This window comes from Conger conger, chromosome 11, assembly GCF_963514075.1.
Source record: "Conger conger chromosome 11, fConCon1.1, whole genome shotgun sequence".
In the NCBI taxonomy this organism is placed as follows: Eukaryota; Metazoa; Chordata; class Actinopteri; order Anguilliformes; family Congridae; genus Conger; species Conger conger.
Genome location: NC_083770.1, coordinates 12,126,562 through 12,144,686, shown reverse-complemented (window position 1 = coordinate 12,144,686; position 18,125 = coordinate 12,126,562). Strand labels below are relative to the sequence as shown.

The 18,125-nt window shown below is 48.6% G+C and overlaps 1 protein-coding gene across 1 annotated transcript in view; it reads right to left on the bottom strand.

Annotated features, from left to right (window-relative positions):
* Positions 1-2,156: 2,156 nt before the first annotated feature.
* efna5b (ephrin-A5b) overlaps positions 2,157-18,125 on the bottom strand; it is a 119,285-nt gene continuing 103,316 nt past the window's right edge. The window contains exons 3-5 of the mRNA XM_061261407.1: positions 5,834-5,899; positions 5,359-5,439; positions 2,157-2,278 (exon numbers count right to left, since the gene is read on the bottom strand). Coding sequence (XP_061117391.1) covers positions 2,157-2,278; positions 5,359-5,439; positions 5,834-5,899 — 269 coding nt within the window. The remainder of the gene's footprint in view (positions 2,279-5,358; positions 5,440-5,833; positions 5,900-18,125) is intronic.

Sequence of the window (18,125 nt, the reverse complement as noted above, 5' to 3'; positions counted from 1 at the left end):
CACTACTGGTAATTGAAAGCAATGGAGTTCTAGAATACTGAATTCGAATTCGAAAACATTCCAAAAACCTACTCTTTAAGGGTTAAAGCAGTAACACTAGTAGTTGATGCTCCCTAACACCTGGTGTATTTTGGTTGCCCGCTGTCAACCAAAATACTAATTTCCATTTCTTTATTTTTTACTTCTCTGCCAACTGCTTGACGTTAAAGCAACTTATCACAAAAAAACTAAACCGACTCATAATGTCATACTCCAGTGGTTCCCAACGCTGTTGCTTGAGACCTACCGTCCTGAAGGTTTTCAAAGCACAGCTCATTCAACAGCTGGAGATCTCATTTAGCTGCTAATTAGTAGAATCCGGCGTGCCAAATTAGGGTTGAAATGAACACCTAAAAGACAGCAGATCTTCGGGAACAGGGTTGGGGAACACTGTCGGATTCAGTCCAGAACCAGGTTTCACTGGTGGAGGAAAAACGATGTGTTCGCCTGACGGTTATTTAGACAGAACTGGGCGGTAATCACGACCGGTAAAACTCACACAACACACGGTGTACCTGTCCATAAAGGTGATGCAGGGTAGAATACCACAGGGCTGTGAAGAACGGTCTCCATAGTAACAGCACACCAGAGAAGGGCTCGCAGGTCGTCGTTAAGGTCAGAGGAAAAAAAGACTTTGAAGGTAACGAGTATGATCGCCCAAGAGCACAGCGCTGCTCTCTCTCTCTACTGGATGTTCCCGAAAATAATTATCGAAAACAGGAGCGCGTCTCTTCGTAGAAACAGTTAAACCTTGAGTTTAGCCTTTATCGGCTATTTTTTTTAAAGTGCTTCTCAGAAAACGCATTCTGAGAAACGGTTAACATTTTTTCAGGGAAAAAGGAAGAAATTGATGGGAAAGCAAAAGAATAATAAAAGAAAGCCGGACTCAAACGGGTGTTTTCCCGGCGTAACGTGATCGTTACCGTTGGCGACTTCTAATGCGATTTAAAAAAGTGGAGGGGGAGAATGTGGAGCAGACACTCTTCCTGGAAACACGGCGGTGGTTATAATTTCCTCGACTGGAGGCCACCAGAGGCTCGAGGAGGGCAAGCATGACGGCTCAAAATAGCCAAATAGTTTCGCCGATACTTTTTCCGCACCTGACAAAATACTTCAGAACGCAACATCTTTTTTAGTCTATTTTATAAAGACTCACACAAAAGCAATTTGAAATGAAATCCACCCCCCCTTACACCATGCCTGGTTGGTTTGCTCCACATTAGTTAATTTTAAAAAATATCGATCTCTCCTTTTTACAAGTCTCACTGAAGTATGCAGCAGTAGGGGAGGGGGGAGAGAGAGAGATTATTACTCTCTTTTGTTATGTGATCAATTTATTTTTCCTGTACCCCCCCAACCCTGCTCACCCCAAACATATTTTTTTACCCAGCAGTCTTTGGGTGACTTCCCATAAGTACTGCAAGTCTGCGGGAAAGAGCCACATAACTGACCTATCGCCAAGCAGCCTCCCACACACCACGATTGGCTGGTTGCCATTGAGTCATTAGCCTAATCCCTCCCTCCACCCACTGATAAAAAAAACACACCCTCACACATATAGACTATTCCCTCCCTCCCTCCCTCTCTCTCTCTCTCTCTTTCTCCCTCCCTCCACATAGTTCTTGTCCATTAACAGTTTAAATTCGGAATCAAAATGCACTGAGGGATAGAGGAGGGGGCAAATTCAGGTCTCTGAGCTATCTTTCAACCTAATGGGGGCGCTAATGAACAGGGTGGTCCAGGTCAGTGTGTGTGTGTGTGTGTGTGTGTGTGTGTGTGTGTGTATTTGTGTTTGTATGAGTATATATGGTAGGGCTGGAGAAGAGAGGGGTACAGATGGGGGTTGTGGGTAAACTCACAGGAAAATAAGAATCTCTAAGAATAAAAAGGATTTGGCGTCTCAGTGGACATTTTAACGGGAACTTGGTCTGCCTTCGGCCTTATCCGGCCCCCGTCACATGACTGAGAAAGATCGCTTTAAATATCCGCAAAAAAAAGTGTTCCTTGAGAGCAGGCGCACCCCCACACCCCCCCCTCCCCTCCCCCCTCCCCCCTCCCCCCAGCGGGTATCGGTAGCTCTCAGAATGCTCTCCTCGGCAAGCGGGCGATGCAAGGCGCTACAAAGCCAGCAGGGCGGCGAGGCAGAGGAGCAGGGGCCCCAGCAGGGGGCAGGCTGTCCGGGGGCCCCCGGAGCTCCCGTCTCCACGGGACGGCTCGGCCGATTCGTGACTTGTGTCGTCTGTGGGAGGGGCCAGAGAAACAGCTACTGTTAGTGAGAGAGACTTACAGCACACTCAGGAGTATACACACACATACATACATATAAACACATATAAACACACACACAAACACATATAAACACATATAAACACAGAAACACACACACACACACACATACACAAACACATATAAACACAGAAACACACACACAAACACATATAAACACATATAAACACAGAAACACACACACAAACACATATAAACACATATAAACACAGAAACACACACACACAAACACATATAAACACATATAAACACAGAAACACACACACACAAACACATATAAACACATATAAACACAGAAACACAGAAACACACACACACACAAACACATATAAACACATATAAACACAGAAACACACACACATATAAACACATATAAACACACACACAAACACATATGAACACATATACACACACACACACACACACCAGTATACACACGCACATATACACACAGATAGACAAGTATACAAACACACATATACATACACACACATGCATACACACACATATACAAACACACACATGCACACACACACACAAACTTACAGGTACACAGACTTTTGTCAAACCATCACACACAAACGCACGAGACTCCCTCTACTGCTGAAAGAGGCTGATGGTTAAGCATCATAAATTGAATCAGAAAACGTTCCAAAATTCCCTCCCTCCAAATTAAGCAGTGATTTTGATGTATTATTATTTTCAAATTCATATACAAATTTTCACCGCTTCGAACGCCTAATTTATACGCCTTTAATATTTCATGAAAAAAACGGACAATTTGACAATTTCTTACGCAACTGCCATCCTGAAAAAAGTGGATGAATATCCTAATCCATCCCAAACGGGGGAAATCGGAGCGAGGCTAAAACGACGGAGTGCTGGAATCCCGCTCGATAGCCTCGGGCTCTACGGAGCGGACACCGCCGGGCGTTATTAGCCGTAACCGCGGCGTGTAGCAGGTGGCGGGAAGATACCCCTTGGGGACAGGCCGGGCCGCCCCATCGGGAGAAGAGTTGCCCCCCTCAGTGGGGCAGAAGAGACAGGTGTGAAACACAGAGAGATAAAGCTAAATGCCCCACAGAGAGAGAGAGAGCGTGGGTGCTCGCCCACTTATCGACGGATAAGGCACAGGCAGTCAGGCATGCAGCAGCCAGACCTCGAAAAGAGGACCCCAAACCCCCCCCCCACAGCGCCAGCCATGCCGAATACACCCCCCTCCCCTTTACACTGTGCCAGACTGAGCGCCATAAAACCTCGGCAATTACATCACATTACATTACATTTCAGCAATTAGCAGTCGCTCTGCTGAAGAATGACCTGACAGGAGACTGAGCTAAGGGGGTGTGGCCAAAACCAATTAAGCCTAATAATGTGGAAAGTGTAATATACTGCGCCAGAAGATTACAGCGCTCCAGAGAACAGGCCGCCGAGCTGAGGGCACTCGCTTCACCCGCTGTTTTTATGTCAAATTAATATGTAAAAAAGATGTTAACGTACATAAAAGAGATCGTAACGACCCCCCCTTTGACCATAAAACAGCAATCCCTGCGAGCAATAGCTTTCACAGTTTTTTAAATAATTCATCTTCATTTTTTCCATTGTTTATTAATCTGTGCAACGTTAACAACTCGAACGCGAGTATGGTAAATTTATGATAACGTACATTAAAGAGATCTTAACGATCTCCCCTTTTCGACCATAAATCAGCGCTGCCTGTGAACAATAACTTTCACAGCTTTTAGAAAAAAAAAAATCTTCATTTTCCTGCTTGTTTATTAATCTGACAGGGACCGTGTACGACGTTACCGGCTCAGCCGATAAACCGAATTAGCTCAATCTGTTGAGATAATCTACAGTCGGGTCTGAAATCCGTTTGAAACGGCTTGTAAATTGGACGGGCTTAACGATCAGGATTTTCCTCTCTGCTGCAGCAGTCGGGAGCTCGGCAGACAAAACAACCGGAATCATCCGGAAGACACGTTCCACAGAGGCTGGAGTTAGAGGCGCGGGGAGATGAGGTTAGATGCATGCTGGGAGTCGGAGTCACGAGGCAGCACAGGCAGGAGGGCAGTCACTGAAGGTGACTCACAGGTGACTGAAGCAAGCAGTGAGGCACTGTGGGTGTTTGAGTTCTCTAGCACGCTCATGCACACTCTTACATGCGGCTGTTTGAACGATCACGCTACGTGCTGACTTGTGATTGGAGACTTATTCCTCATTTGCACCCAATGTGGGTGGAGCTACCGTACACTGAACCAATCAAACAAGCCTGCCATCAAAACTAAAAGAATAAGATTGGCTGGCATTGGCTACCCATTATGAGGCTTTGTTAAGGGCACTGATAAGTGCGCGTAGCGTGAGCGTGTTTCTGGCTCTGATATCAATGGTTGAGATGAGGGGATGATGCAGTTGATTGACAGCCATGACCAGTGAAAGCACAGCAGGGCAGCAGAACAGCCAAAGCAGAGCTGAGCTTTCTAACATGACCATGCTACCATGCTAGGAGCGGGAGCGCTGAGCAGCATCAAACCAAAGGAGGAAAATGTGTGTGTGTGTGTGTGTGTGTGTGCGTGTGTGCGTGTGTGTGTGTGTGTGTGTGTGTGAGAGAATGTGTGTGCGTGTGTGTGTGTGTTTGTGTGTGAGAGAATGTGTGTGCGTGTGTGTGAGAGAATGTGTGCATGTGTGTGTGTGTGTGTGTGTGAGAATATGTTCATGTTTATGTGTGTGTGATGCACGTTTGTTTCTGAGAGTGAGTGGATGTATGCGTTTATGAGTGTGTGTGAGAGTGCAAGCGTTTGTGAGGGCGTGTTTGTGTTTGTGAGCATATGTGTGTGTTTATGTGTGTGTGATCGTGTATTCCGAGTGTCTATGCATGATAATGCGTGTCTGTGAGTGTGTATGCGCAATATGTATGCTTACACTTGTGTGTGTGTGCACGCCCAGGTATGCGTGTGTTTGTGTAGGATAAACATAAGAACATCAGCACTTGTCACATGTTTAAAAAATAAAGATTTTCTCAGCCATACTAACCTCTTGGTTCTAATGAATTGTCTACTTTGTCGTTAACGTCAAAAACGCGATCGTGAACGCCTATAGTTTTCACACAGCTGTCTAAAACAGAGATAGAGACGATAAGCCAAACAGGTTAGTGACATTTCTGACCCCGCCCCTCAAAAGAAAACCTTTGCTAAAAGCTCATGACACCACCACTGGAAAGGAAAGAAAAATAAAAAATAAAATAAAAATTGCGATCCGTCTTTACACAAGTCAAAGACACAGCAGCAAACCGCCTGATATTACCAGTAACGAAGCGGTCATGAGATAATGAAAACTTGACATACAGTGCAGCTAACCAACCATTAAAGTGTTTTTTTTTGTTTTTGTTTTTTAAATGTTAAAGAATAAAGAAAGCAAAATATAAGTACATATATTTTTTCTCTATCAAAATGCACAGAACCCATGCGCCTTTTTGTTGTTGAGCTACATTTGCGGGGGCGAGGCTTACTTGATGTTCGGACGAAAACCTTCAGCTTCAGACACGTTTTTCTCCCGTTTTCCGCAATCGTGGAGGCTGTAAAGTACAGAGAGAGACAGACAGGCAGACGGAGAGACGGAGAGACAGAGAGAGAGAGAGAGAGAGAGAGGAACAACCGGTCATTACGATGAAGCAACAACAACAAACATTTAGGCCTTAATGCGCATTTTATGGCAGGGTTCAGAGTGCAGAGTCAGCATGTACACACCTGCTACAGTATCTGACATCACTACTGGAAAAGCAATACGAGTGTGATTAGTTCCTTTGGCAGTGGACCCCGGTCTTTAGCTCAGCTGGCTAATCATACCTCTCGTTGTACAGAGCAGCTATTGAGGGCCGCAGTCCCGGCATGCAGAAGACCGCGGTTACGTAAGCATCGTTTTTCAAACTCCATGCAAATTCTGAGGTCAAATATTTAACCGCGGGGGATTGCGCATCGTCGAAAGTTATCCGATATTATTTCTACATTCTATATTTTTTATATGTTTGTGTCTGTGAGGGGTGTGGATGTACCCTTCCGCTTGCCTGTCTGATTTGCTTTTAGCAGTGAGGGGTTGCGGATGACTTATCGGAGCGAGATGTCAAAGCTGTCCTGTGACAATGGGTACAAGGAGGACGCGAGGTCTGGCTCGACCTTCAACCCCCGCCGCACAGCGAACATCAGTCACATCAGGCACTTATGATGATAAGTGCTTTCCAGATGCAACCGCCTACCTGCGTGACCCACCGTGTGTGAGGAACAGTAGGGCCTGTAGCGTAGTGGTTAAGGTAAATGACTGGGACACGCAAGGTCGGTGGTTCTAATCCCGGTGTAGCCACGATAAGATCCGCACAGCCGTTGGGCCCTTGAGCAAGGCCCTTAACCCTGCATTGCTCCAGGGGAGGATTGTCTCCTGCTTAGTCTCATCAACTGCACGTCGCTCTGGATAAGAGCGTCCGCCAAATGCCCTTAATGTAATGTCATGTAAAAACTGAAATGGCGCGAAACACACACCAGCACGCTAGCGGAGACGCACAAGCGCTCGATATATTTCATATTTCCACACTGTACTCCCCTTCCCCCCCTATTACTGAGGCCCCCCGGGTCCTGCATCATCTACATATCCCTCTGTCAACATACGCAGTCTTTAGAACATTCCGGCTTGTTCCTGGCCCACGAAAGCGTATCCATCACTTTCCAGTCAGCGCCGTGCAGGATGGTGCCATATTCCCGGCCTGTTCCAGCTGTGGGTTCTTTGTCTTCCGGGCCTGACAGGATTCATCGCTCGGATACCGAGTCCCCCCCCCCTCCCCCCTCCCCCCGCCGTACCCACCCTGCCCCGGTCACCTCCCTTAGCTCCTCTCTGTCGAGCCAATTATAGCATCACAGGCGCTATTGTCTGTTCCAGCTCCACAGACCTCCTCCACCTCCTTTCATCAGCTCCCCCCCCCTCCCCCATGTTTTTAGCGGAACAAATAAAGTTTTAATATTCAACCCCCCCCCCCCCCCCAGTACACTGTGGGCACCCAGACATGAAACATGGGGCTGGAGATGATCTTCCTCCTCCTGCGCCTCTTCCACATCATTCCACAGAGGACATCTTAAATCCAACTTAAAAGTCCCCTTTTAAGAGATGGAAATCAAAGTGCTGCTGTAAGTCTAAACTGAACAACATGCGGTCACACGGACACACGGACACACACACACACACACACACACACACACACACACACGCACACATACAAACACGCACACAGACAGACAGACAGACAGACACACACACACACACACACACACACACACACACGCACACACACACACGAAGACAGCCCACTGTGGTCTTGCGGAACCAAACCATATATGATCACCATAGAAACAGCAGCCAAGTGTCTGGTGAAGATAATTATGGTCTGCTGCTGCCTGGACAATGGCCAAGTCTGTTCTGTGAGTGTCAGAACATTCAATCATAATTTCTGCTGTAACAAGTATGAAAACATATTTTGTCTAAAGCACAAAGAAAGGCCACGTAGTCTCATTCAGCAGACAAACCAAGTGGAAAAAGAGCACAGATAATAAAAAAATAAAGGCTGAAGTATAGCGTTGTGTTGTTGTTTAATGGATAATTAAGGATCTTATCACTCCCACTTAATTAGCGGTGTCTATAATTCTTTTGGATGTAGTTTCCAAAGATCTCTCAGCACTCTCACTCACTCCCTCCCTCCCTCCCTCCCTCCCTCTGTGTGTGTGTAGCTTAAGTATAAACAAGGTTTACCACACCGACATATTTAGGAACAGAAAGTGAGACCAAATATGCCAAGTACTAACTGGGTCCTCTCACAGGGCACGGTTAAATAGGCCCGGTTAAAAAGGCGCTGTTCTGCTCACAGCAGAAAATGGACCAAAGCACAGAAAATGCCTCCGGGGAGGAAACGCAACCCAGGGATCGTGTTCGGTTGGACGCACCAATTAATACTTCAGCTCGCGGTCCATTACACTCGATATGAGTTTAATAGTTATCAAGTCCCAGCTGATCATTTTCAGATATTAAATGCGTGTAAACGAATTTATTTACTTCCAGAAAAGTTCCAAATGGTTACTTCACCTTTAAAAAAAAAAAAAAAACGAAACTGCCGATAATTTCTCCGGAGACCTTAACTCTCCGGGTGCGTGTGGGTAAAAACCCGAAGCGGGCGGGTTCCCCTCGCCGGCTCCCCTCGCCGGAGACGGCGGGCGCGGTGTCGGGTTGGCGTCTCGGTTTCGTTCGCTGCTCTTCCCCCCTCAGCCGGCGACGTCAGCGCCTGCTGTTCTCGCCGCCGTCCGCCGACGCGCTCCAACACGCGCTCCCTGACCGCTCCCCCCCGAAGGCCAACCGCACGGGAACAGGAGCAGGTGCTCCCAGACCCCGCATTGTCCTGCAGTGACAGCGCCCGACCGAGCTTTAAATAAACCGCACGCCGACCGCAATCTACAGACCGCGATTAACCACGCCTCCGGGCGTCCCAGCGCTGACGGACCCAGGGAGCTGGATTAAGCTCCTCAAGTACATTTTACTCTTGAAAAATTCATTTGAAAACACTAACAAAGCGACCGGTATTACAGGATTACAGCGTTTACCCCGGGGGACGTTCACCCTGTGTGACTTATCAAATGGAGAGATGAAGAGGGAACGGCTCCAATTAAATGAAACATTATACAATGTTCAGTTAGAGCCAATTCACCATTAAAAACCTTGATATAACAGCAGCAACTTCATAATAGCAGCAACTTCGTTGAACTCTCTACTGCCCCCAGTGGTTAAAAGTGATTACTGCTGGCGTCATTGACTTGGGATTTCAGATCAGTGACAGAAAGGGAAAGAGGGAGAAAGGTAGAGGGAGAGAAAGAGAGAGAGAGAGAGACATAGAGGGAGAGGAGGGGAAATTAAGTGTTTCTAGATCAATATGCAGTTTCAGTCCCGCAAAAAATCAAAGTTGTATTCCAGATGGAGCAGCGTCAAACCCAGGAAAGGCTTTTATTTTTCTGGCCGTGACAGGAGGAAGCTCAGTACCTCCAGGTAGGCTGCCAGCAGATCATATTTTACCGTTATGTAATTTCATCAGCTATATGACAGCCATTCCTTATTATCCCTGCACACATATAGGTATGCACACCACTGCTTACCCTCTGGGGGAACCAAAAGCCAAGCCAGCCCAGGGAAAGCTTTTGGTTGGACAGAGCCCAGTGTTCGCCAGCCTCATTAGACTCCACGAGCTAAGGAGCAGTGCTTCGGAAACCCGAAAAGCCAACTGACGTCTGAGTTAAACGCCCAGGAAATGAATGAAAAGTGGGATTGATCAGGAATGGATTTTCCCAGAACCACCCCGTCCCCAGCTATCTCTCCCGTGCCGCGCTCGCGTTCCGAAAGCGGTCGCCCTGGAAACGCAGCGCGTGTCCCCGCTCGGATTGGTGCGGGACCTCCAGCTGGTACCAATCAGGTCACCCGACTCCGCCTGTGATCTCCGATATTCGCAGGGGGACGAGGGGTTAAACTTAAAATGCCCTTAAACGCTTGGTACTTACCGAAACGAGCAGTTTGTCAGCCCTTAAAAAATGTTCCCCGCAAGCAATATTGTCTGTGATTTAATTTTGCCCTGGTCGGGTTTTTGGAAAGGAAGCCGTCTGCCTGATTCAAAACAGCACTCGGCCAAGCGGACGAGACACACAGGGCCCTTTTTCCCTTCAAGATGCCCGAAAAACACTCCCCTTCTGCTGCCAACGAACATGCCAACTACTCATCTACGGAGACCACTTGGCATCCGCACAGACAGGGCAAAACCAAGGGAAACGTGCGTGTGGCTAGGGGAAAAACTCGGGAAAATGACAGGGACAAGCGAAGGAAAAGTGTGAAATTACAGGGGGGGAAACAGGGAAAAAGTGTGAAATTACAGGGGGAAAGTGAAAATTCTGACACTAAACAGGGGTAAACAGAACAATAAAATTACTGAAAACACCCAATGAAAAAGTGTAAGACTACAGGGAAGATCCTGAGGAGATACAGTGAGCTATGTGGGAGAGAGATAGAGAGAGAGAGGGAGAGAGAGAGAGAAAGAAGGAGAGGATTTATGAAAGAACAGATTGTGAATGATGGGGGAGGTGAGAAAGGGAAGCGGGGAAGGAGGCAGATGGAGAGAGAGAGAGGGAGAGAGGGAGAGAGAGAGAAAGACAGGCAGAAATGAACAGTGGGAAGATGTGAGTGGGGGTGATAGGGTTAGGCCACAGCTGCAGAACGTCGGGGGACAAAATAACTCTCCATCACTCCTGGGTCGCGTCCTTAAACTCAGAGGCAATTTTCTATACGTCTCCCAAACCGGCCGAGGAGGACCCCGGGAAAGAGAGAGGAGAGAGAAACGAAGGAGAGGGAGAGGGAGACGATGCAGACGAGCTCCTCTCATCCCTCCCGGAGAAGCCTGTTGTTCCCGGCGTTCCGGGATCTGACTAAGCCCGCTAAGTCCGTCTCTCATCAGAAGCAGCACAAGAGCCGCTCTTTCTGAAGTCGAGCAAATCGATACTCGTGTTGCAGAAGACCGTTTTTGATCTCGCCTTCCCTTCCAAAAAACAGGAGGTGATGATTAGATTCTGGGTGGTTGAAAAAAAATGTCTTTTGTGGATTTTTTTTTTGCTTTTTCTTTTTCCGGCAACAAGTGTCGCGTTACTTACCTCAGCGGGTAATGAGTAATGTCAGAGTGTCCATGGAGATAGATGGGCCTTTCTCCTTTACTCTTACACCGGGATCAGACCTGAGGATTCTCACGGCTGAGATTACAGCTGGGATTACCAAGCCCTGAGGAAGACCTTCCAACAAATGCACACACACACACACACACTCACACAGACACACACACACAAATACACAGACACATATACACTAACACACACACAAACACACACAGACACATACACACTAACACACAGACACACACTCAGAGACATGCACACACATGCACACACACACAGAAACACACACATGCATGCACATGCACGCACGCACGCATGGACACATACACACACAAACACACATACACACATACACACACACACACACATATACGCACGCACGCACGGACACACACACACACACACACGCACACACATACACACACACACACATACACACACACACACACAGACGCACGCACACACACACACAAACACGGAGGCGTGAGGAGTAGAACCTGACCACAGAACAGTGTGAATGGACTGACATGGAGTGGAAGAGAAGACTGCAAATAAACCAGCGCTATTCTCCAGCGCTATTCCTGTCAGCGCTAAATGCATGCGTCCAAACCACAGATTAGAGCCGGCTCATCTGCCACATAAATATACAAACCATCCTCCCCGTCACACACACATTTACATTTACTCAACAAATTACTAAATATGTACAGATGATGGGAATATAGGATACAGACCAGCAGGGTCAGCAAAATGCATCTGCGGTTTCTCCCTCAAGCAACTCGGCCCTCTTTTCTTTTTTTCCCTCTCATTCTCTCTCTATCTCACTCTCTTTCTCTGTCTTTCTCGCTCTCTCTCAGACACACACATACAGACACACACGCACACTCCTCCTTCACAATAAGGCCCTTTTGATATGGGGCATCAGGCCCTTCTCCAGATTAGCATCAGACTGCAGGTTCTCTATATTTGAAAAATGTGCAGCCTCAGGCAGTTTTGGGATCCAGGGTTCACTTAAGCTGTCAGTGCAGGCTGACCTGTGACCCCCTCTCCCGGGAGGAGGGGGGCAGGGCCTCGCCCGCAGCCAGGTCCGCCCGCCCCGCCCCGCCCCGCACGACACTGCTCACACACCCCGCCCGATCGCTCGCAGATGTGCGCCGCATTACGCCGCTTCCTGTTTCTCCCCAAAGGGCCCGGACTGAGGCGTCTATGCTATCGCCCGCAGAGAGAGAGAGAGAGAGAGAGAGAGAGAGAGAGGGAGGGAGAGAGAGGGAGAGAGAGAGAGAGAGAGGGAGAGAGGGAGGGAGGGAGAGAGAGGGGGGAGAGGGAGAGGGAGAGAGGGAGAGGGAGGGAGAGAGGGAGAGGGAGAGAGAGAGAGAGGGAGGGAGGGAGAGAGAGGGATAGAGAGAGGGAGAGAGGGAGGGAGAGAGGGAGAGGGATAGAGAGAGGGAATGTGAGAGGGAGAGAGAGAGGGAGAAGGAGAGGGAAAGGACAACATGAGAGAAGAGAGAGAAATGAGAAATGAGAGGGGGAAAGAGAAGAAGAAAAGATAAAATGAAAGAGAGGAGAGAACTAAATGTGAAGGGACAGATAAAGAGAGACAGAAGAATAGAGATAGTGAAGGAAAAGAAGAAAAGGAAGATGTGAGGAGAGAGAAACAGAAAGGAGAGAGAAAGAGAGAGAGAGAGAGAGAGAGAACTGTAGGGGCCCAGATAAGAAATCACGCGGCGTCCTTTTGATGGACAATTTACCATTTCGGCCAAAGAAACCGTGGCTGTCAGAGAAATAAATAAAAAAGTAAGAATTATGAGCTGAATTTGATTTTATCTGCCGCCCGCTCTCCTCGATTAACCCGTTTCAGCCGCGTGGACAGACGAGAGGGCAGAGCCTCTGCCTCGTCATTTTATCAAAAAGAGCACAAATCAAAGCGTCCCCTCGGCCCGCTCCCGGGGGGAACGGAGGCGCTAAACTTATGATACAGCACGGCTCTCTGCCTCAGGACCATCTGCTATCTCCGTCTTTATCCAAAGGCCAGGTATAGAAATCAATCACGTCTAATGTCTCTCCTCTCTCAGGCCTCCCCTGGGCTGCGCTTCCATTACACAGGAGGAGAAGAAGAAGAAAACGTGAGAACGGGAAAAAGAACTACATTTCCCATGAGCGTCGTCACCCCCGCCCGCCCGCGGGCTAATCGCGGCGCGGCCCTTTTCTCATGCCCGCCGCCGGCTCCAGGGGCGAAAGCCCTTGAAGCGGGGGATCTCCGGCCCAAATCCTGGAGGGCCGTGGCCGTCTGGCGGGTTTCTGATGTGTTCCGGCGCTTAAGTGCTTAATCGAAGTCGCCGACACCCCCTCCCCGCCTCCCCGCTGACCGAAACGCGCCGCGGCGGTCCGCGAATAAGGCGACCTCGCCGTTCTCATGCCCTTAAGACAAGCCCGGATTCGCCTTCCCCGCGCGGCTGAGTTCCATCCAGACGCTGCCGGTCGCGGACCGTTCTGATTGGCCGGCTCGGGTCCACGGCAACGGCTCGACTCGGCCGTCTCCACGGCGATTGTTTTGGTCGTTTTTAACCCCTGCGTTTGGTTTTGCGGCGGTTAGGGAAACACGGTTTGCGGGTGGAGTTTGGGGCGGTTGAATGGGGACTGAGTCACCCCTAAAGCGCGCTGGACAGCTGCTCGCTCTCCGTCACGTCGGACCGCCCGGCTCCTGACGCTATCGGGAACGCCCCTGTTCCTGTTCCAACCGCCCTTACACCCCCCCATCCCCCCACGGCCGCGCCCTCCTGGCCCACAACAGAGAAACAAAACACTCCGAAAGACGTCTGTTTCCAGGGAAGTAGTGAGGGTGCATGAAGGTTAGGTCTAACGGGCCGCTCAAAGTTCTGTGCGGATTCGCGTTGTGTGGTCGAAAGAAATCTGCTCTTAATTACAAACCCTAATTAGCCTGACATCTCTACTCGGCTTCTTTTAAATTACATATTTGTAAATAACACAGCCGACCTTAAGATTACGGCTGCGGTCTGTAACACGCTACGTATTTTTGTGTGTTGCATTTTTGAAATTGCATAGGTACAACTGCTAAGCTGATTAACTGACAAGTTAATGTAGGGGTATCAAAATTGGGCCAAATTACTAAGAGTTGGGGCACTCCATGGGTTAAATGATTGATACGCGACCCAACAATTATGACTTTTAAGTCCTAGTTATTAAGTACAAAAATAGATTAAAATGCTCCTAAATAAAGTATGTCTCTCTGAACCGCAGTGTGCCTTGTATGTTTAGACCCCATGCAGCTCTGATGTAGCGGCTGGCTGTATACATACACTATAACCAGGTGGACATGGGTTCGCAGCCCTTTACAACAGAACAGCAGTTAAACTCACATGGCAAAAACCAAAAAATAAACCAGTCTGAAGGCTTCTATTGAGACTTATATTGAAATCACATTTTGCCGTTTTGCTAAATGCCAATGAAATAAGACAGTTTGACTCATTTCGAGATTTGCCAGTGGGGTAAGATAATTTCACTTGTCAAGCAGGCAGTAACTTGAAAAAAAATAATAAAGCTAATATTTTTTACTTGAGAGAAGACAGTAAGATCTTTAATCTTATGAGGACTTAAGCGCTTGTTAAGACCATCTTTTGCAGGCCCCTCATATGAATGTCTGGGTCCCCGTTTGGACAGCGCAGTCTGACTGGCAGGCGCGGCGGCGAGGGTAATGATGACGGCGATGGTTACCACGGCGATCATTCAGCCGCTAGCGTGCGTCCGGACGCACAGACGGGTCTGAGCAGCGGCATCAACAACCACGCAAACCCGCTCTCCTCCTCCTCCTCCCTCTCCTCCACACACTCCCTCTCTCCTCTCCACTTTCCCAGGGACACCATCCATCCACACAGCTTCAATCAAACCATTGGGTGCGGGGGGGGGGGAGGGGGGGGGGCAGCAAAGAGGGCCGAACGACCAATCAATCAATTAACACCAGCAGCGTCTCCCCCGGCGACGCCCCGCCCGCCCGTCTGTCAGACGCCGCCGCGGTCGATGCCTCTAATGGCCGCCTCCGAACGAGCCCGGGGCCCCCAGGGGCCCATTCAGGGGCCCGCTGCAGCGGCTGGCAGCATCAACGTCCCTACGTCTACAGGGAGTGAAAATATCTCATAAAACTTTAATGGATGGAAGCAGAATCACGTGGGCCCCTTTTAGCACACTGGGCTGTGGGTTTAAGGGGGGGGGGGGGTACCTCTCTTTTCACAGATGGGAGTGCCTCTCTTTTACACACACGACATACGGGTGGTGACCAAGAACCCAACTGTCACTCTAACAGAGCTTTGGAAGCCCTCTGCAGAGATGGGAGAACCTGCCGGAAGGACGGCCATCTCAGCAGCAGTCCGTCGACCGGACCTCCGCGCAGGCTTCCCACCTCTTCCGGAAAGGTCCGGGAGTCTCCCGGGGAGTTCCACCTGCTCCCTGACACCCGCGAGGGGGCTGAACCGCCCCGGGACAGGGCCGGCTGCACCACAGGCAGGAGTGCGGTTTAGAGTGTCATTAGCAATTATCCCGAATTAAGGAGTGTGGTAATTTGCGACCCCAGCAGAAAGGGGCGAACTCCCGGAAATCATTTCTGCAAGTGCGGGACGTCTGGTCTTCATCAAACATCTCCGCTCGTTATCCGGACGCAGATGGAAACAAGTGTTCCAGGGGCTCTGGATAACAGATAACTGTTGCATAATTAAAATAAAAACACTCTAAATGTTTATTAGTATTGTTGGTGTTTTTTCTTGCTTGACTATTTAGTGAGTCAGATGGTGGGAGGATGATTCATATTTAAGTGGAACCGGCCCTGGAGGTCAACGACCCTGCCCCACCCCCATGGCTCGCGTTTGTGTGGGCTGTCGAGTTTTATTTGTTTTATCTTTCCCATGATGCATCAGATGTTCCGAACACTCATTCCGCTGTTCTAAACGGCTCCGGTGCCAAAAGTCTCACTATGCAAACAGCCCGTGATGAACGAGGGGTCACCTTGCCTGCCCGCACCCCCTTCACATCAATCCCGGCCCCCTCCTCTGACATCACAGACACCCCACCCCGATCAGGCCTGGGGTGTGTGGGGGTAGGGGAAGGTATGGGAAATAGGATTCCATGGGACTCCGGCATATAAGGTCCGGATAGAATCCAAGAAAAGCAGGGGGAAAAAACGAAATAATAAGAAACAATTGAATCAAATTTTTACTGTGTTTGAACCTGAGGGGAAATGCTTTGTAGAGTTCCGAATGTCTCTCTCTGTCCTCTCTCACTCCGTCAGTCTCTCCCTCCCTCCCTCCCTCTAAATCACTCACCCCGTACACAGACACACAAGGACAGACGGAACGGGAGAACGCGGAACATATATCAGCACAAAATCCCTTGTGGCTGTCAGGTTAAGCACCTTCATCTTTAAAGGTGTGTATTCATAAGCCGGGCTGTGAAGTGCATTGTGGGTACTGCGTGCATTCTCACAGTTCTGACCTCAGCGCACAGAAAGCCGGAGCTGTTTATCACCCTACTCACTCCCTGTGAATACGCGCACAAAACACTTTTCAGAGCGTCTTTTAACTTCTGATAAACATCCAGTATATCTGTAGGTATGTGTATATCATAATAACAGTTATTGTACATAGCCTTGGAAAGTTCCTTATTTTCATATTTCTTCTCTTCCTGTAAAGCATCTTTGAAACAGTGTCTGTGAATTCAACTGAATAAAACGAACTGGATATTCTCAAAAGAGCCTAGTCTGTCCTTGACTATTATGTACTAACTTATGTGTGTGTAGGTGTGCTTGTGTGTACGTGAGTGTGTGTGTGTGTGTCTGTAGGTGTATGTATGTGCATGTGTGTGTCTGTGTATGTGTGTGCACATGTGTGTCTGTAGGTGTGTATGCACATGTGTGTCTGTAGGTGTGTGTGCACATGTGTGTCTGTAGGTGTGTGTGTACATGTGTGTAGGTGTGTGTATGTGTGTGTCTCGAGGTGTGCGGTATTTGTGTGTGTGTGTGTGTGTGTGTATCGGTTTATGTGTCTCTAGGTGTGCGGTATTTGTGTGTGTGTGTGTGTGTATCGGTTCATGTGTGTGTGTGTGCGTGTTTGTGTGTGTATTTATGTGTGTGTGTGTGTGTGTGTTTATGTGTGTGTGTGAGGTATTTGTGTGTGTGTTTATGTGTGTGTGTGTGTATGTGTTTATGTGCGTGTGTGAGGTATTTGTGTGTGTGTTTATGTGTGTGTTTATGTGTGTGTGTGTGTGTGTGTGTGTGTTTATGTGTGTGTTTGTGTGTGTGTTTATGTGTGTGTGTGAGGTATTTGTGTGTGTGTTTATGTGTGTGTGTGTGTGTGTGTGTTTATGTGTGTGTTTGTGTGTGTGTTTATGTGTGTGTGTGAGGTATTTGTGTGTGTGTTTATGTGTGTGTGTGTGTGTGTGTGTTTATGTGTGTGTGTGTGTGTGTGTTTATGTGTGTGTGTGTGTGTGTGTGTGTGTGTGTTTATGTGTGTGTGTGTGTGTGTGTGTGTTAAACCTCCTGATATCTCCTGTATCACAGGCAGTACACAGACTGAGGAGCAGTAGCACACACACCCTCGCCTCGTCCCCCCAGCCCGGCGAGTCTAACCGGCATCATCGCCACACTGAGCGCGCTCAGATTAAAACTTTATTTCCCGCGCGAAGCGGTCGCCGGGGAGTTCTTAAGAGATACAATGCGCTCGCCTTTCTAAACCGACACACAAATCAGCCCGCGTTTCAGGCCTGTCTGCCTCTCCCGCTCAAATGAAATATTCCCCTTAAACATTTTTTTTTATCTATAATTTTTATGTATTTATCTGCGTAGCAGAAGGCCGTATCCCGGGCCAAAACAGCTGCACCGCACCGCGCTATACTGCTTCCCTCCTCCTGGTTACATACTTTCCATCGACGCAGCTGCGTTTGTGCTGAACGCTGAATAAAGTCCTCGCCTAAGGCTCCGGCAGCAGGGACCCAGCTGGGATTTAAAAACTCCAACCTACCGGTTACCTCCTTTTTCCCCAAACTACTGTCTCTGCCTCGTTCGGT